Source organism: Trichoderma asperellum, chromosome 4, assembly GCF_020647865.1.
Source record: "Trichoderma asperellum chromosome 4, complete sequence".
Lineage (NCBI taxonomy): Eukaryota > Fungi > Ascomycota > Sordariomycetes > Hypocreales > Hypocreaceae > Trichoderma > Trichoderma asperellum.
In genome coordinates, this window is record NC_089418.1 from 3,340,356 (window position 1) to 3,361,412 (window position 21,057).

At 51.8% G+C, this 21,057-nt stretch overlaps 9 protein-coding genes across 9 annotated transcripts; 6 read left to right on the forward strand and 3 right to left on the reverse strand.

Annotated features, from left to right (window-relative positions):
• Positions 1-2,157: 2,157 nt before the first annotated feature.
• Positions 2,158-3,660, forward strand: TrAFT101_007476 (uncharacterized protein; the record flags this gene model as incomplete). Its single annotated transcript, XM_066128059.1, has 3 exons — positions 2,158-2,268; positions 2,329-2,379; positions 2,461-3,660. The coding sequence occupies 3 exons, from the start codon at positions 2,158-2,160 to the stop codon at positions 3,658-3,660; spliced, it is 1,362 nt and encodes a 453-aa protein (XP_065984173.1).
• Positions 3,661-4,498: 838 nt separating this feature from the next.
• On the forward strand, positions 4,499-8,532 carry TrAFT101_007477 (uncharacterized protein). The gene is made up of 4 exons (XM_024902657.2): positions 4,499-4,908; positions 5,086-6,403; positions 6,483-8,279; positions 8,338-8,532. The coding sequence occupies exons 1-4, from the start codon at positions 4,711-4,713 to the stop codon at positions 8,361-8,363; spliced, it is 3,339 nt and encodes a 1,112-aa protein (XP_024759424.1). The 5' UTR covers positions 4,499-4,710; the 3' UTR covers positions 8,364-8,532.
• Positions 8,533-8,898: 366 nt separating this feature from the next.
• Positions 8,899-10,122, forward strand: TrAFT101_007478 (uncharacterized protein; the record flags this gene model as incomplete). Its single annotated transcript, XM_024908473.2, has 1 exon — positions 8,899-10,122. One exon carries the CDS (start codon positions 8,899-8,901, stop codon positions 10,120-10,122), a length of 1,224 nt encoding a protein of 407 aa, XP_024759423.1.
• Positions 10,123-10,457: 335 nt separating this feature from the next.
• TrAFT101_007479 (uncharacterized protein) lies at positions 10,458-11,470 on the forward strand (the record flags this gene model as incomplete). The annotated part of the gene is made up of 2 exons (XM_024908472.2): positions 10,458-10,512; positions 10,566-11,470. The coding sequence occupies 2 exons, from the start codon at positions 10,458-10,460 to the stop codon at positions 11,468-11,470; spliced, it is 960 nt and encodes a 319-aa protein (XP_024759422.2).
• Positions 11,471-11,491: 21 nt separating this feature from the next.
• Positions 11,492-13,579, reverse strand: TrAFT101_007480 (uncharacterized protein). Its single transcript, XM_024910013.2, has 2 exons — positions 12,062-13,579; positions 11,492-11,971 (listed from the first exon to the last, which is right to left on the reverse strand). The coding sequence occupies exons 1-2, from the start codon at positions 13,430-13,432 to the stop codon at positions 11,717-11,719; spliced, it is 1,626 nt and encodes a 541-aa protein (XP_024759421.1). The 5' UTR covers positions 13,433-13,579; the 3' UTR covers positions 11,492-11,716.
• A 683-nt stretch (positions 13,580-14,262) lies between these two features.
• On the forward strand, positions 14,263-15,477 carry TrAFT101_007481 (uncharacterized protein). Its single transcript, XM_024910012.2, has 2 exons — positions 14,263-14,638; positions 14,865-15,477. The coding sequence occupies exons 1-2, from the start codon at positions 14,439-14,441 to the stop codon at positions 15,130-15,132; spliced, it is 468 nt and encodes a 155-aa protein (XP_024759420.1). The 5' UTR covers positions 14,263-14,438; the 3' UTR covers positions 15,133-15,477.
• Positions 15,354-17,025, reverse strand: HEM12 (Uroporphyrinogen decarboxylase in heme biosynthesis). Its single transcript, XM_024904148.2, has 5 exons — positions 16,921-17,025; positions 16,803-16,844; positions 16,171-16,706; positions 15,671-16,064; positions 15,354-15,608 (listed from the first exon to the last, which is right to left on the reverse strand). The coding sequence occupies exons 1-5, from the start codon at positions 16,976-16,978 to the stop codon at positions 15,535-15,537; spliced, it is 1,104 nt and encodes a 367-aa protein (XP_024759419.2). The 5' UTR covers positions 16,979-17,025; the 3' UTR covers positions 15,354-15,534.
• A 153-nt stretch (positions 17,026-17,178) lies between these two features.
• On the forward strand, positions 17,179-17,895 carry TrAFT101_007483 (uncharacterized protein). The gene is made up of 2 exons (XM_024900512.2): positions 17,179-17,379; positions 17,463-17,895. Exons 1-2 carry the CDS (start codon positions 17,314-17,316, stop codon positions 17,751-17,753), a joined length of 357 nt encoding a protein of 118 aa, XP_024759418.1. The 5' UTR covers positions 17,179-17,313; the 3' UTR covers positions 17,754-17,895.
• TrAFT101_007484 (uncharacterized protein) lies at positions 17,721-21,039 on the reverse strand. The gene has a single exon (XM_024908471.2). The coding sequence runs from the start codon at positions 20,522-20,524 to the stop codon at positions 17,948-17,950; it is 2,577 nt and encodes an 858-aa protein (XP_024759417.1). The 5' UTR covers positions 20,525-21,039; the 3' UTR covers positions 17,721-17,947.
• Between the last annotated feature and the right edge of the window lie 18 nt (positions 21,040-21,057).

A 21,057-nucleotide genomic window follows, 5' to 3' on the forward strand; every position in this document is an offset into this window, starting at 1 on the left:
AAAGAGAGAAGAACGTCGCACCACTCATGACGAGAATGACGCTCAGGTGTCTGTGGGCGATGGCGATGATACTGTAGTAGCAGCTGGAGTGTTTCTACAGCATCAAATTCAGGTCGGAGAAGGCTCAGGGGGTGTCAAAAACATGCAGGACGAAGAGGAGGGTTGGGTATTTGACTGCTCATGCGGCTTGTATGGGCAAGTGGATGATGGCAACCACAGCGTGGCATGCGAGAGCTGCAATGTATGGCAGCACAGCAAATGCTTGGGCATCAGCGAAGCCGCTGCTGATCATCCCGATTTTCATTTTGTCTGCGCCTCATGTCGTCAAAAAAGGGATCCTATTGCAGCGCTGAAAAGTCACATGGCACCTGAATCTACACTTAAACCTGAACCAGAACTTCGACCTGAACCTACACTGAGATCTGAACCTGCACCTGCACCTGCACTTGCACCTGAGGCTGAACCTGAAGGTAATGTTGGTCAAAATACTGCTTCTACCACTACTCTTATTACTCCTGCTTCTGCGGCTACTGCTGCTGCTATTGCTGCTGCTATTGCTTCCGCAACTGCCACCACTGCCGTCATTCCTACCACTACTTCCATTATCTAAATGGGGAGCTACGCAAGGCCAATACAGACTAGCACGTTTGAGGCATCGCTGAGGAAGCTTCATATCTCTAATTCCAGCAGCTTAACTTGTCAACGCTTTGTTTGGCATTCTATAAACGACCACGGAGATCTTATTGAGACGGCACAACGCTGTTTCCCTCGTCACGCACATGCGTACATCAGCTGCTAATGTCTCTCACTAGCCCCGATAATTGGAGTCCCTCCACTTGAGGATTGCTTCCATTCAAAATGGATTCTTGTTGATCTCACAAAGCATATAATCACCTGACGAACCTTCACCCAAAGAACCAGCTGACGAGTCTCAAAGCTACAAGACACTCAATCTCAAACCTTTGTTGATGCCGTTGTTCAAGTAATTACAAGTAAAATACTCTTGAAGATATTTTTAGAGGCACCTGTCCGTTTGCAATGGTTGAAAACAAATTAGCCGCTCAAAGGAAGCAGCTGGTTCCGATGAGGCTGCCTCGCCGACTTTTGGCAATTCCGTTGGACATCTACACAATACAAAGACATAGGTTGAACTGGAGCCTTCCAGCTACGGACCCATCTCGCTGGAGAGCGGCTAGCAGATGCCAATGTTTAGGAAGATACCAAGTACTTGCATGTCATAAATCCAAAAAAAATCATTGCTAGCAGCCGCATCTGCCGGTTTACCATAGCATGTATCCGCGCCGCCCCGTCTGGGGAAGGTGATGCTGAATCTTTCGCAACTCACGGTATAAATCGCATTCATCCAACAGCCCTTTAAGTCAAAGGTAGTTATAATCAATAGCAAAATATATACATTTATTTATCAAAACTCAGCTCTGAAAAAAACAGAAGCCTACAATGGATGGGGTCGTTCCTTTCAGCAAGAGATCCCCAAGCCGATGAGACGTGTCCGAGCAACCACATGAGGTGCACGACCAACAGTCATTAGCAGCGCACATTTTGAGCTGTTTCGGCGCTTCGGGATGGCTCTGCACATACCGTATGGCCATCATATTTACTGTTCTTATCCCCTCCATGATTCTTACTCAGTAGTTGCGCGTCCTTGCGTTCGCAGGCTATCTCTTTTCGGCGTCCGCGACAGAGTTCAGGCCCTGTGGTCCATTGCGCTGCGGTGCACGGAGTGGCCCATGATGAAGGAAATTAATGCCACTGGGTTCACAGTACCGCATGCGGCAGAAGCTTTGATAATTAATTATTTATTTGTTTGTGACCTTGTAAGTCATGCGTTTGGACGACGTCGTGGGAGATGGAATGAATATGTATAAGGGCAGCCCATCAAAGGATGCTGCTCTGGGACAAAGACAACAGTCCACCCTTTCTTGTTCATAAAGAACTGTGATCTCATTGCATATTTTCCTTCTGTTTTTCATTACAACAGAAGATTGAAGATAATTCATACATTTCGCTGGCCCTTATTCCTCAAAGCTTCGTCAGCGTTCTCTTGTGTCAAAGATTCAATAAATTTGGACCTAGGATACCCCAGAGTCTCTACTTCCATCAACTTTCAACATCAACATTATCTCAACGGAGTCCCTCATGGAGCGTAAAGGTCCCGCGATTCAGGGGACTACAGATTTCGGCTTGTCTGGCCATTCTACCACCATAACGTTGCATGGCCATCCCTACTCAAACCAAGTTCTCCTGCCGGTAAGCTCAGCCAATACATGTATCGAATCTACTTATCCAAAAATGCTAACAATCTCCAAGTCATCTTACACACAGCGACGTACAGTGTCTGATGCTCATTATAATATGATGGTAAGAAGCCAATGCAATGCTACTGACCTAGAACATTACTCGTTATACATGGAAGAAGCACTCGCTGATGGTAATTTTTAGGCCAACTCGCAGTATATGACTGAATCAGCGTACAATTTTTCTAGCATGGAAGATGCTCTCCATGCTCAACCGGCTGCTAGGAGTTTGAAAATCGCCGATTCTGAGCAAGAAGCGTATCGTCCAACCAAGGCACGAAAAACAGTAAGAAAGACGAAAATCTCAAAGCGCGGAGAGCATACCAAGTTTCTTAGCAGAGCACTCTCTGTGATATCGTCTGTGCCTCAAACTGTTGTGCTGAAGAACGCCGAATTGTTTGCTACCCGCGCGACCGAGGTACGGCTAGACGAAGCTGACAAGGCCGGGAAGATCAAGCGGCCTCTCAATGCATTCATGCTTTATCGCAAATTTTATCAAGACGTTGCCAAAACGTGCTGCACTAAGAACAACCATCAACAGGTTTCGACCGTTTGTGGGGATTCTTGGAAGAACCTCGAGTCCTCACAACTTGTTCGTGAGTTTACTCGTCTGGCGGCAGAGGAGAGAAAAAGGCACGTAGAGGCCTTTCCCTCATACAAGTATGATCCTCTGCATTCAAAGAAGAGGGACGATAAAGACTCGATGCTGTCCTTGCCACTGGACAAGGGCGATTTTGAGCACAGCGGTGATCGAGCTCTGCCCGAGGACAATAAAGTGAAGCGGAAAAAAAAGGATTTATCTGAACACCATGGGTCCTTACAGCTGGGCAATGAGATGTACCCACCCACTTTCGACGACCAGCAGGTCTTCATGGCTCGGCCCTATCCCCCCCAAGCTTACTGGACTCCTGCTCTACAAGTCCAGCCTGCTCCATACTATACGGGGAACTATGTAGATCATGATCAATTCCAAGGATTGCATGTTTGGTCCAGCGAAGATTCTTTGCACGGTGGAAATGCACAGCCTCTCATCACTGGTCTGCAGGGAGTCCCAATGGAGCGTGGTTTGAGTGTTCAGAAGATTTGCGTCGACCCCAAGCTTTTTTACTGTCCGCCCAGTTCGAAGTATGATTTGCCCAACAGCAGCTCGAGTGCAGCACAGGAGCAGTGGAATCAGGGAGGACCTTCTGAGGCATCACACACAGATCCAGTGATCCCTGGTGTGGATGTAAGGGGTTCTTATGATGCATATCTCAAAGGAACTGACAGTGACTGGAAAGTGGAACATCTAGAAGAGCCTAGTCAGTTTGACGACTGGATGTCTCAGGTTGAAGGGGGAATTTGAAGGAGGGGAGAAAGACGGCGTTTTTGTAAATGTTTGTATAACTAGGCAATTGGCGTTGGAACATACACTGGCTATTTTATGTTTATTTTGGCTCTTAGACTACTTGTTGCAAATAGAAATGAATACACCATACCGCAGTTCAAACTTCCAAAGCTCGTCAGCAGCAGTACCAAGTCACATAATATACTAGCCCTAGAGGTGAATATATGATAAGGAGAAAAGAAAAAAAAGAAACAAAGGGAAAAAAAAAAAAAGATAAAGAAAAGGAGAGAACACTAGTGCTGGCAGCTATACCAAGCCGCTATGATTTGTGTTGAGGTGTAGGTTATGCTATCCAGACATCGACGGTTCCCAAGTGAGTGTTCACATCTGTCTGTTGGTAGAGGCATTAGGCCTTACTAGATGGCCTATTACCACCCAAGGTAGACGCTAGCGCTAGTGTCAATAGTACTTTGATTCCATAGCAGATCAGGCTAATACTACTAGTATGTAATATCTGCTACAGAAGTATAGCTCCTCTTAGCAGTATTGCCCTAGTACTCCATGGATGCTTGGCGAATTGAAGGGGGGGAAAAGAGAGATTTAGGATTGGCGCAAGTTAAACCTGCGCGGAAACCATACAGCAATCTATTTGCATTCCTGGGAAATGTTATATACGGTTCTCCTTAAATGGGTACATACTACATATTTAAAGTGACTAAGCGAGCCGAAATGCCTAATAGCGCCCGAAGCTCGGGCGGTTGTCACTGGATCAGGCCTAGAAACTCAGCAGAGTGGACCCCTAATATACGTGCAGAGCTGGAACCTGTCTACGGGGGGCTTCTCCGTATTCTTGAACTCGCTATCGCTGCCGCAGCCACAGAGCATGGAGTACACTCGCTAGCACGGCTTAGTAGGGACTGGCTCGGTTTTCGTCACTCACTGCAGCCCTCCTCTCTAGACTCTCCAGCCCGAAACCTTGACTCCACGCAACGAGGTGCATTCCACCGCGTCGGATTAATACCCGCATTTCGAGCGTCGAGCTGTGTTTAACGGAACAACAAAGGCGAAATGGGCTTCTTGGGGATATACCGGGCCATCTACGACTACACTCCCAAGGAGGATGCCGAGCTCGCCATCACGACCGGCGACTTGCTGTACATCCTCGAGCAGAACGACGACGATGGCTGGTGGAAAGCCAAGAAGAAGGCCGGCACAGACGACGAAGATGAGCCCACCGGCTTGGTCCCAAACAACTACGTTGAGAAGGTAAAGTCCATCCTCATCGCAAGGCGCTCCCCGTCCCCCGAGCTCCCGGCCTCATGCCGACCCTTTACGTCAGCCCCCCAACAAGACCATATGTGAAGCTGCCCGGCCGACTTCTGCGGATGTGCGACATCAAATTGGGTTGCGTACGGCAGGCTAACGTTCGTGTCCATCAATCAGGCAGCGACAGTAGGCCACGCGCGTGCCATCTACGAATATACCCGCCAAACCGATGAGGAGCTCTCCTTCCCCGAAGATGCCGTGTTAGAAGTCTTCGACACCAACGACGAGGACTGGATCCTCGCCGGTCTGGATGGCGAGTATGGCTTTGTTCCGGCCAATTACATCGAGCTGCAAGCTGCCGCTCCTGCAAGCGCGCCAGCGCCGCCAGCAGCTCCGGTGCTGCCAAGACGGCCGCCCTCCCAAAGCATCGCTGCTGCTCCTGAAGATGATTCAACGCCGTCTGACGAGGCGCCAGTTGCCAATCCGGCAGCCGCTCTCGCCAGCGTCATCCAGAACCGGCAATCTGTCAGGGAACCTCCGACTTTGCGTTTTAAAGAGCCAGAAGCATCAGATGAAGAGTCTATCAAGTCTCCTGCCTTACCCACGCGACCGCGACCGCAGTCTCAAGCATATTCACCACCCGCAGAATATACGCCCAGACCTGAGCGAGAGCAAACGACTGAATCTCAGCCCAAGGGGCACCTTATCCCTGGTGGATTTCACTTATACAATATCAACGAGATGGTCTCAGTCATGGGCAAGAAGAAGAAGATGCCAACAACTCTGGGCATAAATCTTTTGACTGGCACCATCTTGATCGCACCCGAGAGAGCTCAGGACGACCCTCCCCAAGAATGGACCGCCGAGAAGATGACCCATTACTCCCGTGAGGGAAAGCACGTCTTCATGGAGCTTGTTCGCCCCAGCAAAAGCATTGATTTCCACGCCGGAGCTAAAGACACCGCAGAAGAAATTGTGGCTTCTCTTGGAGAGCTTGCAGGTGCTGCACGAGCAGAGGGGCTGAGAGAAGTAATCGCGGCTGGGTCTCAAAAGCGACAGAGAAAAGGAACGGTTCTCTATGATTTCATGGCGCAGGGCGAGGACGAAGTCACCGTTGCTGCGGGCGATGAGGTGGCTATTATTGACGATACAAGGAGCGAGGACTGGTGGCAAGTTCGCCGCCTCAGGAACGGCAAGGAAGGCGTTGTGCCCAGCAGCTATGTCGAATTCTCAGGTACTATTACGCCGCCACCCGAGGGTCAAGCAACATCAAGGGCCAGATCAACTGTGGAACAGAATCGCATGGAGGAGATGAGACTCACCAAAGAAGCAATCAAGGCTAGCAAGGAGCCTCAGCAGGTAGGCCTGGAGATGCATTTGCCTAAACGAGGCAGCAGCCTCATAACTCCGGATAATGGTAACATTTTGGGACAACAGCGGAATCGACGCGAGAATGGACGTTCGGATAGTGGTAGCAATTCGGCGGGTAAGACAAGTGAGTTCTCTCTTCTCCCAATTATGCTAGTTACACTTTATAGCCAAAAGACCTCGTGCAGCTGACCTTTGGATTGCAGAACCCGACGTAACCAAAGTGCGGACATGGACGGATCGATCAAAGTCATTCAGCGTCGAGGCGCAGTTCCTTGGACTCAAAGATGGCAAGCTACACCTCCACAAGATGAATGGTGTGAAAATTGCTGTACCCATAGCAAAAATGTCACACGGGGATCTCGAATATGTTGAGAATCTCACTGGTATCTCTTTGGATGACGAGAGACCACTGGCCGATGTCAAGCGATCGAAGCCCCCGGAGCAAAAGAAGGCTTCCGCTGTTGGAGCGTCCATTGACAAGAAGCCAGAGTACGACTGGTTCCAGTTTTTCTTGTCTTGCGACGTGGCTGTGGGCCTTTGTGAACGCTATGCTCAGGCATTCACGAGAGACTCGATGGATGAGAGCGTGCTGCCGGATGTCGATGCCAGTGTTCTACGGAACCTAGGACTACGAGAAGGAGATATCATTAAAGTCATGCGTACTCTAGACGCCAAGTTCGGCCGCAGTAAAGCCAACGGCGATGGCGATGGCGGTCTCTTCTCAGGCCCAGGGGGCGCTCTGCGGAATAACACAAGGAAGGGTCGGCCTGCCCCTGCTGTGCAAACTGGCGATGTGGTTGATGCGGCAGTTTTCTCGACTAATAAGGAAGCGTCAAGCTCTGGCGAGACTGCGGCCAAACCGGCATCTCCTGCAAGCCCGGCAAAATCACCCAAGCGTCCGACGGCAGGATTTGACGACGACGCCTGGGATGTGAAGCCAACGAAGCAGGAGCAGCAGCAGCAAACACAGCCGCAGCCCTCGCCGCCGGCAGACACTCCCGCTGCCAACCCAACGCCAGCGGCAGCTCCAGCTCCAGCGCCTGCTCCTGTGCCTACACCTGCAGCGCTCACTGGATCTCTGAAGGAGCTCTCTCTATTGTCAGCGCCACTAGAACCTAGCAAGATTGAGCCTTCAGCCCAGCCTCCTGCTGCCAATTTTGGTGGCGAGGAACAGCAAGCGGCAGCAGCAGCACCACCCGCGCAACAACAGCAACAGCTGCTGGGAGCAAGCCCATCCTTCTTCCAAACAGTCCCACAACCAAACCAAGTTGTTTCGGCTCAACTCCCTCAGCTCACTGGAGTTCACATCTCTCCAAAGTCTCTAGGAAGACAGCGACCCATCCCGCCATCAATCTCGCCGCCAGTTCAGGGCTCACTCGTCGTGCCGCCGCCACCGCAACGACCTCTCTCCGCTCCGCAGTCTACCCTCCCTCAAGGCATGTTTGCCGCTCCCACACTCCTCCCCCAAGTCACTGGTCTCGTCCAGGGCCAGGTCGCGCCACCAGGACAAAGCCTGAACGACCTTACTCAAGCTCGGTTCCAACAGCAGTATAATGCGCAGATCCAAAGCTTGCAGCCGCAGTTTACGGGATATCCTGGGCCTCAGCCTCAGGGCCTGCAGCAATTTCCCCAGGGTGCTCCTGGACAGTTTATACAGCCCCAGTTTACTGGCGCGCCTGGATATGTTGACCCAAGCCGAATAAGCCAGTACGGGGCCCTTCAGCCCCAGCCTACCGGCTTCCAACCTGGCTTAGCACAGTCTCCCTTTGGCTCCGGCAGCATTAACAACTATCTGCCACCAGCTCTACAGCCTCAACCGACCGGATTCCAGAGCATGCAGCCGCTGCAGCCAACAGGAGGAGCGGATGGATTGAAACCATTGCAGCCGCTTGTACCGCAGAAGACGGGGCCTCCTCCGCCAGTTCGTTTCGGTGTGACTCCCGAGACGAAGAAGCTGGCGCCGCAGGCAACCGGCCGACGGGCCAACCTGGCCCAAGCAAGTAAGTTGTTTTCTCCCCAAGCTCTACTACTGCCTTTACTGACAATATCGCTCGGTAGCTCCTGAAAACCCGTTCGGTTTCTAGACGGAAGACGGAGGTTTCTATACTGCGACTTGTTATATATAGCTAATTACATAGTCTGATTTAACACAAGAAGACTACCTGCTTAAATCTAGCCCTTATAATGAGTAGAAAGCTAGAAATTTTTACTTTAAAATCTTATGTAATTATAATATGAATATATATTGATAGAAGTTTTGTCAACTTGGCTACCTACATACATTAGTAGTAATTTGCCAGCTTTCCGGTGCACTGGGTTCCTAATACTACCTAATGGAAGCACCAGCCCACCTGAGGGAATGCGCTAATCTGTCTGCTGGAGGGGCCGCTGCCCACGCTCCAGGTACTGCCCCCTGCTGGCTGCTCTGCTCCAATTACCCGACCTGACCATGTGCTTTATGCACTACGTGGTTGCTGCTCCATGCGTTGGATCTCCTGCCCAGGCAAGCCAAATACTTGGATATACACCGTCCGATCTGTGCCTCTCTCTCTCTATCCGAGCTTTCCATCTCATCAGTCAATGCGCGTTTAATCTCAATTGGCCTCCCTCATTTCCGCCATGGCAGAAGCTTTGCAAGATTTGCTGGGCAACGGGCAGAATGTCGATGCTGCAACCTCGGATTATATCTCGTACCTGGCGGGACAGCCCGTCGATGCCCTGCGGTCTTCAGAGCGCCAGCTTCTCTCACAGGCCTCCAACTCGACTCTGCTCTCAATACAAGGCTTGTCCAAGAAGTCCTACAAGGCGGTCGTCAGCTCGGCCGAGAGCCATGCGTCTCTACGGGATTCGGTGCCGGCTCTGTCGACCAACGTGCTGCAGCTGAGTCGGCTCATCTCCAGCCTGGATTCGCAGGTCGAGCAGTTTTCCACCAGCGTTAGCAAGGCTGGTGATAGCAAGCTTATTGCGCGCCGGAAGCAGGTGCTGAAGCTGCTGGAGAACGCCGACCGCTTGACGGATCTCATGCAGGTCCCTACTCTGTTGTCGTCCACGGCCAATATCTCACCCCTTGGCTTCTCATCTACGCTCGACCTGTATGGCCACATCCAGCGCCTCGGAGCCCTGTATCCGGACTCACAGCTGGTCCAACATGTGCTGAGCGAGTCTGAGGTTTCCATCCTGCGACTTGCCACGGATCTCATCAACACGCTGAAGGCGCCAAACTTGAAGCTGGCGGCTACACTGAGAACGGTAGGGTGGCTGAAGCGAGCCATTCCAGACCTCATATCTTCGGCGCCGGCAGAAGATATGATTCCCGCTGTCTTTTTAATCTGCCGGTTCATCACGTTGACTGCTACTCTCGACGCATTGGAGCCTCTCCGTCGACTGGCCGAGGACGAGCGGTTGAACCAGGAGAAGACGCCGCAGTCGCGATCCAGTGGCCAGCACACAGAACGGTTTCTGAAACGCTTCATTGAGGTGTTTCGAGAGCACAGCTTTGGCATTGTCTCCATGTCGAAGAGCGTAGACACCAACCTGGGCAACGCATCCCCCGATGACCTCGATCTGCTTCATCCTCTGCCGTCTGCGCTGTCTACATTCCCAATCCACCTGGTCAACATCCTCCTCGAGCCAATCCGCGTCTATCTCCCCGCTGTCAAGGACAAGGTTGCCCGCGAAAGCATTCTTACACAGGTGCTCTACTGCGCCGGCAGCCTGGGCAGACTAGGGGCCGACTTTGGCATGCTGTTAGCCATGGCTGGAGTTAGCGAGTGGGTGGATTTGGTCAAGCGCCACAGACTTCTCGCCGGGCGGCTGGAGTCAGTCATCGGAGATTATCGGTAAAACACCACACACAAAGGCGTCCAGGCACTTTTTAGCCACTGTGCGCAGATGCGTCATCGCAAACCTTGGGCTGCATGCATTGAGCTACCAAACCTTAACCAACCTCTCCTCCATCTACCTACCTGAACCCGTATATAATAGCACTAATATCTTACCGTCGCGCTATCGATTCGTACAACCACGCACACTGAAGGACTTTTTTTTTTTTTTTTTGTTTGTTTATATATCCATATGAGGGCTTTCTTTGTGATTGGTGTTATCGCAGTGCAGCAAAGCTCAGCTACATCATATCTGCTCCGTTGCAGGAGTCAGACTCAGATATACTACTAATTATCATGGGCACAACGACAACAACATCATCATCAGCAAATGCAAAATCAGCTATGGCAGGTGCGCGTCTCACAATGGCACGTTCTATGGAAAATTCTCATCCCAGCTCCTAGTGCAACACTTTCTCTCTGGCCTTGGGTCTGGAGTAGCTTCGGCCGTGCTGCTACAGCCGCTGGATCTCTTGAAGACGCGGACTCAGCAATCCGGTCGTCTCTCACTGCTGGGCTCTTGGAAGGAAGTGACACAGTCGCCACACCCGATCCGGGCGCTATGGAGGGGAACTGTGCCGTCGTCTCTACGCACGGGCATAGGATCCGCCATCTACTTCTCATCGCTGCATAGCATCCGCGAGTTCATCCAGAGGTCAAATGCACTCAACCAACGGATCCATACCCACAGCACCTCGTCGTCGTCGCTGCCGAAGCTGACCAATACGGCCAACGTGGTGGCTGGCGCTGTGGCACGGACATGGGCAGGCTTTGTCCTGATGCCCTTGACCGTCATCAAGGTCCGGTTTGAGTCAAGTCTTTATTCCTACCCATCCATGTGGGCCGCCGTGAAAGATATCCATCACCAGGCAGGCATCCGGGGCTTCTTCTCGGGCTTTGGCGCAACCGCAATCCGGGATGCCCCCTATGCGGGCATGTACGTATCCATTTACGAGATGCTGAAAAGAAGACTGGGGTCCTTCGTTTCTCAAGATGCCATGACACCCTCCATGGCCAGCTCTGTCAACTTTGCTTCAGCCATCTCGGCGGGCGCAATCTGCTCAGCCATATCAAACCCAATTGATGTCTGCAAGACTCGGATTCAGCTACAACCGGACCAGTACCGGAATTTGCTTCACGCTGGCTACAGGATGGTAACTGAAGAAGGCCTCCATTCGTTGTGGCGTGGGCTAGTCCTCCGGATGAGCCGTAAGGCATTGAGCTCTGCGCTTTCATGGACGATATATGAGGAACTTATCCGTAGATATGCTGGCAGCTACGGTGCAAGGAGTAGTCTCAAGTCAATGTAATTTTTTTTTTTAGTTTATTTTGCGAAAGAAAGCTCATATTCGGAGTACAGAGAAAGAAGGAAAGAATAGGAGATGTTGCATAAGGGCCATAAGATTAACAAAATTTTCCACTCTACCATTTAGGAAACACAAGCCTCAAAACCAATCAATAGCAGTAATACTAACTACATACATAGATACTCGGCCTGAAAAAAAAAAAAAACATTTTTGCAATAAACATGGTCTCATAATAAATCATTCATTAGTCTAGGACGGGCGAGCTCCTGCCAAATACATAAGCAGCGGTCCCGGAGACTTGCTCCTCTTGCGGTCGTGCTTGGACTTCTTGCGGACAATCTCAAGCTCCGTGCTTCGGCTTCTGTGGTGGGAATGAGAGGAGTGCCTGTCTTCAACCATCAAGGTGGTCTTGGTCCGCCTCTCTCGAACTTGCTTGGTATGTTCCCAGAACTGGTCCTGCTCCCATTCGGGGACCCAACGCTTGACTAGGACATACTCGGGATCCTATTTAAATTAGAAACATGTTAGTTAGCCGGGGTTCGATATCAAACAATTCCGGGAGAAGGCGGAGGAAGGCTACTAGAGCCAACTTACAGCGTCAAACTCAAAATCAATGTTAAAAGTCCGCAGTGTCTCAATCGACAGGTACCTGCGTGCCATTCGCGTGTACGTATGGCGCTCCATATGAAGCTCTGGAGCTGGGAGAGCAGGCACCATCGGGAGGTGGGCTGGAGGGTGGGCTGGAGGGAGAGCCGGAGCCGGAGCCGGAGCCGGAGCCTTTTGCACCTTCTTTTGGCTGAGGATAGCCTCGATGGCGTGTTCATCAAGGCCCGACTTGACGAGATCGTCGTGCAGGCGGCGTTTATACTCCTTGTCGTTTTGCTCCCTCATCTTTTGCTCATGAGCAATGCGGTCGGCCTCGGCCTTCTTATATTTCTCAACAGCGTCGTGGGCCAAGGCGTCACGCCGCCGCTTCTCCTCAGCCGCTTCCTCCTCCTCCTTGAGGCGCTTCAGTTCAAGCTCCTTCTTTATACGCTTCTCCAGCTCTGCCTCTGCGTCGCGCTTCTTGATGCCTTCGAGCGTAAGCTGGGCATGGCGAAGCTCAGCCTCGTCACGATATTCTTTATCCCGCTTTCGCTTCTCCTCGGCGGCCGCTTCTGCTTCTTTATGTCGCTTAAACTCAAGCTCCTTCTGCTTAAACTCAAACTCCATCTTTAGGCGCTTTTGTTGCTCTTCCTCTGCCTCGCGATCTTTATGTCGCTTAAACTCGAGTTCTTTCTGCTTAAACTCAATCTCCATCTTGATACGCTTCTCTGCCTCTTCCTCTGCCTCACGCTTCTTAATTACTTCAAGCTGGCGCTGTGTCAGGCGGAGCTCTGCCTCCTCACGATATTCCTTCTCGCGACGTCGGTCCTCCTTTTCACGATCCTGATTGAGGCGCATAAGCTCAAGGTCGCGGCGTGCTTGCTCCGCTTCCCACTCATCTCGAGTCATGCGTCCAGTACGAGGCCCGTGTGATGAGCGAGAGGATGACCGGGACCGAGATCGAGATCGGGACCTGGAGGAGCGGCGATAGACCACTGGAACTGCAGCGGGCCTGCGACTGCGACGGTAAATGTCATCGCCGTCCTCGTCTGAGTCGTGCTCGTTGTAGATGCGGTTGTTGATGATGATGGGAGCTGGGGCTGGCGCAGGAGGAGGAGGAGGCACCGGCGCTCCTACGACTACGCGGCTGTTGCGAGGGCTCTCGCGAAAATCACGAGGAGGCGATCGGGTGCGCGAGTGCGATCTGGCGGCGACGACGGTGGTGCGGTGTTCGGGGCCAAGATAGGTGGGCGTAGAGCCGTACTCGTACTGCGCTCCCCGCACCGGCGGGCTATGGACGTAGCGCACAGCGGGCGGGGAGCGGTCGTGACGAGCGACGCGGACGCTGATGTCGTCCTCGGAGTCGTAGAGGCTGCTCATGGCTGCGAACGAGGACAGCGGCAGCTCTGAAGGAGAGAAAACAAAAAATTCGCTTGTTTGCTCGCTCGCTCGCCCGCTCAAGCAACGAAAAGCACAAGCAGACGCAAACGCAGAGCGAAAGGTGGGGGGTCAAAGGACAGGCTGAAATGGCGAGGTTACATACCGTAGCCAAGCGAGTCCAGCTGCCAGCCGGTATTTATACCCCATGCGGCTCAGCTCTGCTCCACAGGGTGCCAAACAGCAGCTCCAAGCAGGTGCAGGTACCGCTCGGCGCATGTTGCATGTGTCTTGAGATTAGTCGTAGCACGCAGTAGTGGTGGCTCTCTTTGTTCGTGCTGCAGCAGCCGGAATAGCTAGCGCTTAGCGGTTGGCAGTGATAGCTGGGAGCGGGGGGAAGCTAAACCGGGCACGGGATGATGTGACGAATGACGATGCAACACACCCATTTCTCGTTTGGGACGCAATCGATCTTGGGATCCTCATGGCCCCGAAAACTGAGAGCAGTGGCGTGGGCAGTTGGGGGAGTGAGGGTGAGCTGTTTGGTGTCGTTCGGGAGAGAAGGAAACAGACGAAAGAGAGCCTTTCCAGCTGCCATAGTCTGTCTAACTAACCTACTTGGCCGATTAGTATCTACTAGACCTAGTAGGTAGATGCCCCAGGCACTCGCTTGTTGGCCAGTACGTACCTAGTCTTATACGCTCTAAAGCCATCGTTTGAAGAAGCGCTGTTCATGCACAGCGCTAGGCCATCTCCGGGCTAGGCCTTGCTTTTAATGCATGGCAATCCCCTCCCCTAGCGCAGCAGTAGAAAAAAAAAAGTCCCCTGTGGCAGATGACCCGGCCCGCCCATAAGGCTACCCAAACTCTCTCTCGACTCATACAGTCTCAACCTTCCTGCGCAGTGTCTAGACCGAAGCGCCCCAGTCCCAAGAACCATCATCCTCGACAAGGGAAAGAAACCCAAAATAGAAGAAGAAGAAAGAGAACACCATTATAAACAAGCGCCCATGACTGCTCAGTTTGCTTCCCATGGCCGCGGCGGCGCGGGCAACATGGCCGACGCAGCGCATTCGCCCTCCATCAAGGCCTCCGATCTCGAGACGCCGGTGCTGAAAACAGCCGTTGTGACCACAGGCCGAGGCGGCACTGGCAACATGACCAAGAACAACGACCCTCACGAAACCCGTCTTCGCCAAGATGTCAAGGCGTAAGTTGATGATTTTCTAGCATAGCGCAAAGACGGATATTTTTTTTTTTTTTTTTTGGTTTTTCTCGTCTTTCGCATCATCCCTTCCCCTCAGGTCATCACCCTTCTCTAATTTACCCATCCCCAAAACCCGCCCTCGTCTCTCTTGTTAAAGCCCCTATCGCTGGCATATGCGAAAATGTCCAGGATCGATATACAATTTCTAACAAAATGCGCGTTTGTACAGTGTGCCCCGACGACTTAGCGCGGGAGCCCAGTACGCTGGGCGTGGCGGCGCTGGCAACGTATTCAAAGGCGAGGATGAACTCGAACAACTGGCGCGTAACCGAAGCGTCGAACAAGCCATCGACGAAACCCCAGAGGATGCTGCCAAGGATGCTGTCAAGGAAGCTTCCGAGAAAACTTCAGAGAAGACTTCAGAGAGGACAGACAAAATTGAAAAGGTCGAGCCAGCCGCAACAATAAAGAAATGGCTATTCGGCAAGAGGCCATGACAGCGCCCATCTCCTCTGGTTTTAACTGTTACTCCATTTCTTTCATCTTCTTCTGTCTTTTCTCTTCTCCACTGCTTTACATCTCCGCCCTTTTATAGAAAGTATTTGGTTCATGGTGTTGGGAATTCTTGGGGCGCATTTGTTGACTGTTAATATTCTGGCACGGAGTCTTCTCGGTGGTATAACGGTATTCAAAATGCGTTGTGCTTGTGGGCATTAATTGGGAAACATCATCTGGAGCCACAAGGGCGTTCGATCAACGGAGCGATTCTGGTTTTTTTATATCCTGGCTTGCAATATAACGTGGCTTATCATTACAATATACTACTTGGTTCTGTCGCTGAGTGGAGAGCCTGTTACATGTGTTCTATGATGTTTTATTGTATTTCCTTGGTCGACTTTTCAAGGTTTTGTCAGTCGGTGAATTTCCTCAAAGAAGAACTTCAGGCTATCCGGGTTTACACCTGGCGTAATACCTATAGACACAATTTATTCAGTAAACGGAAAACATGTATCATATGGTGGGTACATCTCTTACCATGTCCCAAGTTTGCAATCCAGCCTTTCTTTTCGCCAGACCAGAAACCCTTGACCATCGTCTCAACAGCCTCGGTGATGGCCGCCTTTGTGCCATACAGGACTCCGGGGTCGGCGTTGCCTTGGAAAACAATATTTCGGTCTCCTCGAATCCGCACGGCTTCGGTAGGATCCTGCAGCCAGTCCATGCCGACAACGTTGTAGCCCAGATTGCACGCTGAGTCGAGAGCGAACCAAGCGCCCTTGGGGAACACCGTCATGGGTACTTTTTCAAGTCCTAGCTCTTGCAGCTTCAGGGGAAGCTTCTGAGCAATGTGAGCGAGGTAGGGCTCAGAGAACTGCTTGAACGAAGCAGGACCCAACTCTCCAGCCCATGAGTCGAACACCATAACCAACTGGATGAGATAAATCATTAGCTACCCAAGACATAGCATGAGATGGCGAAGTGGCGCAGAACATCATGAAAGAGAGAAAGCGGATTGGACAATGTGAAAGCCATACCTGAGCTCCAGCCTTTACCTGGTGTGCCAGATGGTCCACACAGACGTCGGCGATCTTAGCCAATAGTTTCTTCGATTCCTCTGGGTACTTGTAAATCCAAGTCTTGACCTGAGCGAACAGCTTCGTGCCGCCTCCCTCAACCATGTAGCAGAAAAGCGTCCAAGGAGCACCACAGAATCCAATCAGCGGCACTCTGCCGGCCAGCTTCTTCCTCGTAAGGGTAATCGCCTTGTAGACGTAGTCGAGCTCGGCGGCCACATCGACCTTGCCGTTGAGAACCTTCTCGTACTGCCCGTCCAACGGGTTCTGGAGCGGGTTAGGGAAGTGAGGCCCCTTCTTGTCCAGCATCTCGACCTGCATGCCCATGGCCTGGGGAATGACGAGGATGTCGGAGAAGATGATGGCGGCGTCCAGAAGGCCCTCGAATCGCTCAACCGGCTGCAGCGTCAAGGTGGAGGCGACCTCGGCGTCTCGGCAGCATTCGAAAAAGTCGCGGGAGCCTTTGGCTTCATGATACTCCGGCAGGTAGCGGCCAGCTAAAAGACTTTTGTCAGACAGGTTGTTCCTTGTTATAATGCTTCCTTCTGCAATTTCCTCCTTTGTGAAAGAAGCACTCGTCAGCCAAAACTCACCTTGGCGCATCACCCACATGGGAGGTCGTTCCACGACCTGGCCTATCCATGGGCGCACATATACGCATAAGCACAACTCAATTCGCGGACAGCGCTAGACGAATGGCAATAAACCCACCCCGTGCCGCTCGCAGCAGCAGGTCGTTCTTCAATGGCTCGAAAGAGTGCTCGGACATCTTTGCGGGAGAAAAGGGAATGAAATGTGCAAAATTATTGTAGGAGCCCAGGCTGTCAGCGAGCCGAGCAGCCATATAAAAGCAAAGCACAAGCTCGAAACCCCACCATCCAATTGACCGTCATGCCGAGTTCCTGCCCCTCCTCGTATGTACAAAGTACGTACCTCTGTTGGAATTTGGAATACGCTTTCCGCACTTTATTTTCGGATGCGATCGGCCCGCGTTCCCTGCTCTTGCGCGCTACTTCACCCCAAGCTGTCACCAAGCTGTCACCAAGCTGTCTTATCAGTGCTGTATCATACACGCATGAGTGCGCCGAATCCATCGTCGTAACAATGTCGTCGGAACAAGAGCTTCAGATCAATCCTGTTGTTCAGGACTCAGTCGTCCATAACAGCAAGGTGCGCCAAACTAACTCCCTCTCGCGCCACGAGTGAGGGTTTCCGCCATCCAACCATGTTCTAACCTGACCTCCGCGATGCAGGTCCTCACCAATCTCCACAGCCTGACAGCGTCTCTCTTTGGCGTTAGCGCTGGAATTCTTGGCCTCGAGTCCTATTACGGCTTCTTATTCTACATCGTCTTCTCATTAATAACAACCATCCTGTTTTACACCTTCCAGCTGGCGCCGGGCTCTCTGGCAGAGGGGCGCAGCGTCGTCGACACCAGTCGATATTACAAAGGCGCCCTTGATCTCTGGACAGGCGGCATAACTAATGGGTTGCCCGGATTCATTCTTACATGGACTTTGTTCTACGGATTAGTGAGAGCTTGAGAAAGGGAAAGGAAAGGGAAAAGATAGCCAGCGAACTTTTAATTAAGTGCAGACGTGCGATTGCGATATCTGTTCGAACAATAATTTATTTCAATGCATATATTAACGACCCAATGATTTCTTAACGCTCTCCAAAACGCCTTCTCACAACACAAACGCCTACTTATATACAGCTATAGACACGCCTTTTCAGGTCAACACATGACGGCTGTAATCTTTCCAACAAACCCCTGCAAACCTGATCCATCATGGCTACCATTTCCCATGATTATCACTGATGACCCTAACTCAGCCCACTTTCGGCTGTGCACTAACTCTACAGTCACTTTTGTTACTGTATCTCCCAAAGAGGCTTCTGCAGTTTCTGCTTTGTGTTCTGCGTCAAGTGGCCCAAGTGTCTCGCCTGCTTCGCCTCGATGTTGAATAGAAACGTCAAGAATCCGAGCAGCAGTTCTGACACAGGCAAAAAGGACATTGACCAATGTCCCCGAAGGCGGGAATTGAGCAATGTCTTCGTCAAACACCGCAGTGAACCCACGGGAAGCGTGGAGTGACGCTTCACTATCCAGCATGTCCATAGACGACGTGGTGATAACCATGCCCCTTCGAATCTGAGGAGTGTCTGGTAGGACGGTGAGATCACTGTGACTTGTCTCGAAGACAAGCCCAATCGATCCAACCTGGCCGGCTTCTAATGTGCCCACAGGCAACCGAAGGTTGCGAATACTCACAATGCGTGCTTTCTGCCACTCATCTGTATTCGTTGAGGGGGATGCTGAGCCATCGATCTTGTTCCCATTGGCATGTGCAGCTGGAATTGCGCGCAGTGCTGGTGATCCACGACCCTCAGGCGATGATTGATATTCAGATCCAGAACCACGATCAAGCGCAAGGCCTGACGAAAATGGTCCTACAGCAATGGTTTGCCCTATAGAGAAGCTGCCAAGACGGACATGGCCGGACACAATAACTCCGTCTAGATTCGCTAGTGAATCATCAAACGATCTTGGTAAACTGAAAGTGTCATCAATATGGAAAAGATTTCTCGGCTGCTCTAGCTGAGGGCTTGCTTCTTTGGAACCTTGTGGCGTGGGTGCTGGAGGTAGAGGCAGGCTTGCGAGTAGGGCATGGACAAGGCCAATACCCACCCCTTTCAAAACGCTCGTAAACACAATAGGAACGTGCTTCAGCAGATCTCCGTGCTCGGATATGGTTCCAACAAAGCTCTGCACCTTGTCCCAGTCGGTCTGTGGAATTTCTGACAGCTGGTCTCGTGGCTGTTGGTCAGGCTGCAGAAGTTTCGGTATGCGGTCCGCATCCCTTATAGCACCAAGGATCTTGGTCATGGTCTTCTGCAGGCTCACTTTGGATGCGAGATCCAACTTGGTAATGACAATTGCCAATGGAACGTCAAGCTTGAGCGAGAGGTCCAAATGCGCCTTAACCAAGTCAGTATCCCCTGAGTCTGGCGCCAGTGCCGTCACGTCATGCGCTCGAGACGTCATTTCAGCATCGTCAGCAGCAATGCAAAGGACCATCCAATGGGGTGCCCAGTTCATGAGTCCGCGAAACACTGTATGTCGATACCTCGGGTGACCACCAGAGTCAGACATAAACACAAGGCGGCCATTGTTGGAATAGTCGTGAATGTCAAGCCATGATTCGATATTGCGATGGGAAAAGCTGAAAATGAGTCTTTCCTTGTATCCAATGAGCTCCTGTGCAATGGAGCTGGTCATTCCGGATGCCATTTCGTGACGGTGTTTCAGTAGGCTCAGGCGACTCTTGCCTCGGCCATTGTCCAGAGTGCCCGTAGATAGCGTTCCTAAGAGGCTGGATTTGCCCGATGCTATGGGCCCGGTCAGGGTAACCCGTAGCTGTGGTGTCGTAGATTTGCCATGGCCAGGCACTGTGGTTGACGCAGAAGATTCCAAGGGAGTTCCATCAGTGGACTCGTTGTAACGCTGGGCATCTTTTGACTGTAGTAGCTCAGTGCTGGGCGTTATCAGTGCCTCGGCTACCCAGAGCTTGTCCTGTTTGGTGACCTGAGTTGGTCCCTGAGAAGCATTCTCACCGAGATCGGCTATTTCGATCCATTCACAATCACCCACAATCACCATCCGCAGGACAGTAACGCCGCATCCGAGGCTAGCTGCCATGACTCTCAAAGTCGCAATGCTCTCGTCCAGCTCATCCTTGGCCAAGCCGACAAGATGTCCGTCATCAGAAACGCCTATCTCGTATAGAGCTCCTTGCGATTCCTCAAGACCAGGAATCTGGGTGCCGTAAAGATCCGGCGAATTTGCATCTGCGCTGCCATTAGGCAGCTTCGGGATCTTCACTTCTCTTGAGCTCGACGCATGATATGGCGACGACTGCTGCAGGCGCCACAGCAGCTGCGTCGTAAGGCGCTGAAGCCGTTCCTGGCGTGGCTGGTTCGACGTTGCAGGAGTGGGAGAGGCCGAGTAGGAAGCAGGAGAGGCCGAATACAGCGCCGACCCGTCTCCAGGCTGGGCATGAAGCCTATCTCGCTTCTGGTCGACCGTGCTCATGTACACATAGCTGCGTCTTGATCGAAGCAGTAGATGGAGCTTATACTCGATCGGGCCAGTCTGCGGCTCTGCATCCAGCCTCGTGACGCCATACTCGGACAGCAAACCGGTCTGAGTCACGGCTGCACTTGATGCCAGAGAATTTTCTGCGTCGTCCGCCAGAATCCAGGGCGAGGAAACCCGAGGAGGGTCCGGGTCGTAGGTAAAGACTGAGGCCATTGAAAACAATTATAACGATTTGATCTGGATGTTCCCCTGCGCTACTAAGACAACCCGAATCATACTATGAAGGTCCGATGTACTTCCGCAATGCAATGCCGGTCATGGAATATCATTATGGTAAGCAGCTGCGATACTAACTGCAGGGGGTGCAAACAGCCTCCTGATGACCAAGGATCACGGATGGGAATAGCAGCATATGCTGAGCAGTGGTGAGGAATGCAAATTGAAACAAGAATGAGGTCAGGGCACGAGGTTTATGCGAGTATTTAAACAGAAAATCAGCCCGTCAATGAAATGAGCATGGAGTAGCCAAGCCACTGACAGCGAACGCGCTCAGCGCGAATGTGTGAGTCAACACAGTTTGACGGTGTCTCCTGACGCATGGCCGAGGGGAGGTACATTAATAGGACATCTCGATGCCACCCGCTAGCGGTATAGACGCAAGGTAGAGTTTAGGAACTACCGAATACAGATCAAGCTATGACTAAAATGCTTGTAGTGGCAATAATGCCTGGGGAGGAATTAGCTAA